General features: G+C 46.0%; 1 protein-coding gene across 2 annotated transcripts in view; it reads right to left on the reverse strand.

The window, feature by feature from the left end:
• FOXK2 (forkhead box K2) overlaps positions 1-1,275 on the reverse strand; it is a 111,605-nt gene extending 110,330 nt beyond the window's left edge. The window contains exons 1-2 of one of the 2 annotated variants that reach the window (XM_019502596.1): positions 932-1,271; positions 713-841 (exon numbers count right to left, since the gene is read on the reverse strand). In XM_019502596.1, the coding sequence (XP_019358141.1) occupies positions 713-841; positions 932-1,128 (326 nt within the window). In that variant the 5' untranslated portion in view covers positions 1,129-1,271. Of the gene's footprint in view, positions 1-712; positions 842-931 lie in introns of both variants that reach the window. The other variant, XM_019502604.1, reaches the window with a different exon arrangement.
• Between the last annotated feature and the right edge of the window lie 2,016 nt (positions 1,276-3,291).

A 3,291-nucleotide genomic window follows, 5' to 3' on the forward strand; every position in this document is an offset into this window, starting at 1 on the left:
TAGCGGCTGCAAGAACTACAGTTGCAAAAAATCTGACAGAGAAGTGACACCCCTAACATCACCGACCAGTTTAAAAAAGTTTGGGAAGTTTTAGTAAATGGAAAAGTTGTCCTACCACGTCAGTGTTTTACAGGAGAAACATTTACTTGGAAATCTGATGGAAATTTTTGGAATCTGCTAAAAATGCATCTTCCCTGCCTCCAAACCAGAAAATATGAGAAACATTTTTGAATTGCAAAGTGCAAGTTTTATGAATTAACACTTAGTAATTAATCTGTAATTAATTTGAGGGTAGAGATGAGTAGAAGATAGTGGGATCTGTAGTACTGTGTGAAGTTTAGGGGAAGAAGAGGGAGCAAATTACTATACAGATGGAGAAATAAAAAAAATTATTGATAGAGGCATTGGGGAGCTGTCAGAGAGTGGTCGGGAGGTGAAAGGAGCACAAGACTCCTATGGATATTAATTTGGGTTGTGGCAGTGCTGTCGGTGGGAGATCAGCATCTGTTTTCATGTATATTTTGGTGGGTTGGACGCACTTCTGAACATAGGATGTGTTATTCTGTACACTGGATTTGTTATTTTAAAAACTGGATTCAGTAATAAATAAAGTTAAAGAAAAGACAAAGAAAACAGTGGTCTGGGGTGGGATTAAAGACAGATAAAAAACCTTTCTTGTGTTACTGTCACGCAGAGAGAGGCCCTCACTCACGTTCCGTCAGCTGCTATTAAAGAAGTGTCCTCGGGCAGGGGGGATCTTCCCTCCTTCATGGCGATCCTTCTCGCACCCTCGGGCAGTGCGCACATCGACGTTTTTAACAGGGGGTCATAGTTGTCGTACCTGCGTTACAGTAACAGGTGCAGGATTAGACCCACTGAGAAAAGCCTGAGTTTGCTTCACGCAAACATACCGTGGGGAAGGGTCACTTACAAGTCCAGCAAAAACCCCGCGACTTCAGCATCGTTTCTGAAATCCAACTTCTCCTTCAGCGTCAGCCACCGGTCGATGTGGTTCCCCACGTAGATCCTCGTCTTCCCCCGTCGCCTGTCCAGGCTTTGCTTCCTCTTCTTCTTCTCCAGGAAGGACAGCACGGGCGGCCGCCCGCACCGCTTGGCCGGCACCGACATCCCGAGCGGAGGAGCAGCCGGCGCGAGGGGGGCGGTTAGGGACACCCGAGGTCACAAGTCGCGAGCTCAAGCGCGGCGCAGGCCGGACGCACGAGGGACCGCACACAACCCCTCACCCCCCACAGCGACCCGCCGAGCTCGGGTAAACACGGGCACGTGACCACGCCGAGCCCGGCGCACGCCGATGACGTAGAGGGCGGGGCCGCTCGTCCCGCAACCCCCGGGCTCCGCGCGCCTGCGGATCACCGTCCCCTGCGGTGTGAAGGCCGCAGTAGCCAGACCGCTGTCCAATGGCAGGTGGGCTGCCCAGAGTCCCTTGAGAGCTCTAGCCTTGTATTTGGATTAAATGCTTGATGCTGGGGAGTGCTGCGCCCCTCTCTGCTGTGTCGAAAGAGGCTTCAATGCTCAATGGACTGTTCTCCTGCGTCTTGGCACTTTGCGGCCAAACCTGTGCTAATGCGCTGCTGTGTGGTAGCAATAGCCTGCTGCGCATTAAGCATCACAAAAAGTTCCCCTTCACTACTGCACATTAGTGCTGATAGTCCCTCTATCTCACGGTGGGCAAAATGCGGCAGCCCGCCAGGCCATTCTGTCTGGCCCATGCAGCCCCTAAAAAGTTAGAAAATTAATATTTATCTGCCCCTAGCTGTGTCCTCCACCCAAAAGCCTGCCCCTGCTCTATCTAGTATGACAGAGGTACTAAACTTAATGCTCAGTAGCAAAGGTGCATCAATGGATCTGCACACGCACTCCCAGATGCTCTGGTCCCAGAAGCAGTTCAGTCTGAATTACAAGGGTTAACGATTAGTGAAGGGTGTTGAAACGTTAGGCCAGTGATCACACCCAATGCTCATAAGGTGACCCTAGGAAAGAACAATGGTCACAGATCATGACTGAGTTTCCCTGGTCCCTCCTGAACTGGCCAAGAGATCCTTATCTCAGAGGAACAGATGGAAATAGAAATCTGAACCTAAACTGTACCATCTGACCCCAGCAGTCTTTCCTGCCCATGTGCAGGGGGGCTGGATGGATGATCGGTAAGGTCCCTTCCAGCCCCTAACAACTATGAAACTATGAAAACTCTCCTGCACAAAGGCAGAGGGGTGGGAGTCTGGAGCTTGCCCTGAACCCTGAAGACTGATTCTGGGGGCCCTAAGATCTGACTATGTCTGTGTATTCTCTGCTGTCTCTGGCTGTTCTTGTTAATATTTCCTGATTGGTAACATCACAATAAACCCATGCACAGTTCAAAGGGACTTGCTTTGGCTTCTCTTGTATGTGTCTGGGTAAAATAAAAGCCCCCAGACACATCCTGGGTGTTACATTGATATAGCATATTTACTTGCATACCCTACCACATGCATAGCTTTCCCCAGAATAACTATGATCACCTGTAAGAAAATAAGGGACTAATTTGGAATAAAAATTCCAGAAGAAATCTATTTAAAGCCTTACACTTCTTTGCCAGTTAGATTAAACCTACAAGCAAAATAAAATCACAAAGTTGGATTGTTAATGGCAAGTTTGATCTACTCTGAGCAAGAACAAATCATTTTGAAATAAAGGCTGGCAGACATGACCAAGTAATCAAGACTGATACAGAATTAATAAGCATAAGTGCAATGCTTGAACTGGATTTTTAAACATCAAAGAGCTTAATTTTTTTTAAATGTCTACAGAACCAAAGTAAATTGCTTGAGCAATACACCTTCCACATCCCGGTGTATCCTGAAAAAACAAACATACAAAAATACAATACTGCTTCTTGAACAAGAACAAGACATCGGGGTATACGCAACTCTGAAACTGATAGGACTGCAGTTGTCTGAATAATAAGCTTTATAAATAAAGCCCAAGTACTGGATGTGGTAAGATTAAAAATCATTCTTTAAGAATATAAAAATATCCTTCTACCAGAATATTTTCCTCCATACACATCAAGCTGTCTCTAGGAAGCCTTTCTTAGAAGGAAAATGTAAGGTAGCAGGCATAGATCTTAGAAACACTTTGCAAAAAGAATCAGGAAAACATTTTCATTCCTCAGTCCCCAGACAAAAACTAAGTTGTGAAGCATATGAAAATAGAAGGGCTGCTGCTGAGGTTTTAATAGTTAAAAACAGCTGATTTTTTTGTACAGGTTGTGAGTTACAGTATTTTTTCTGG

Source organism: Gavialis gangeticus, unplaced genomic scaffold, assembly GCF_001723915.1.
Source record: "Gavialis gangeticus isolate Ggan-Ray unplaced genomic scaffold, GavGan_comp1, whole genome shotgun sequence".
Taxonomy (NCBI): domain Eukaryota; kingdom Metazoa; phylum Chordata; order Crocodylia; family Gavialidae; genus Gavialis; species Gavialis gangeticus.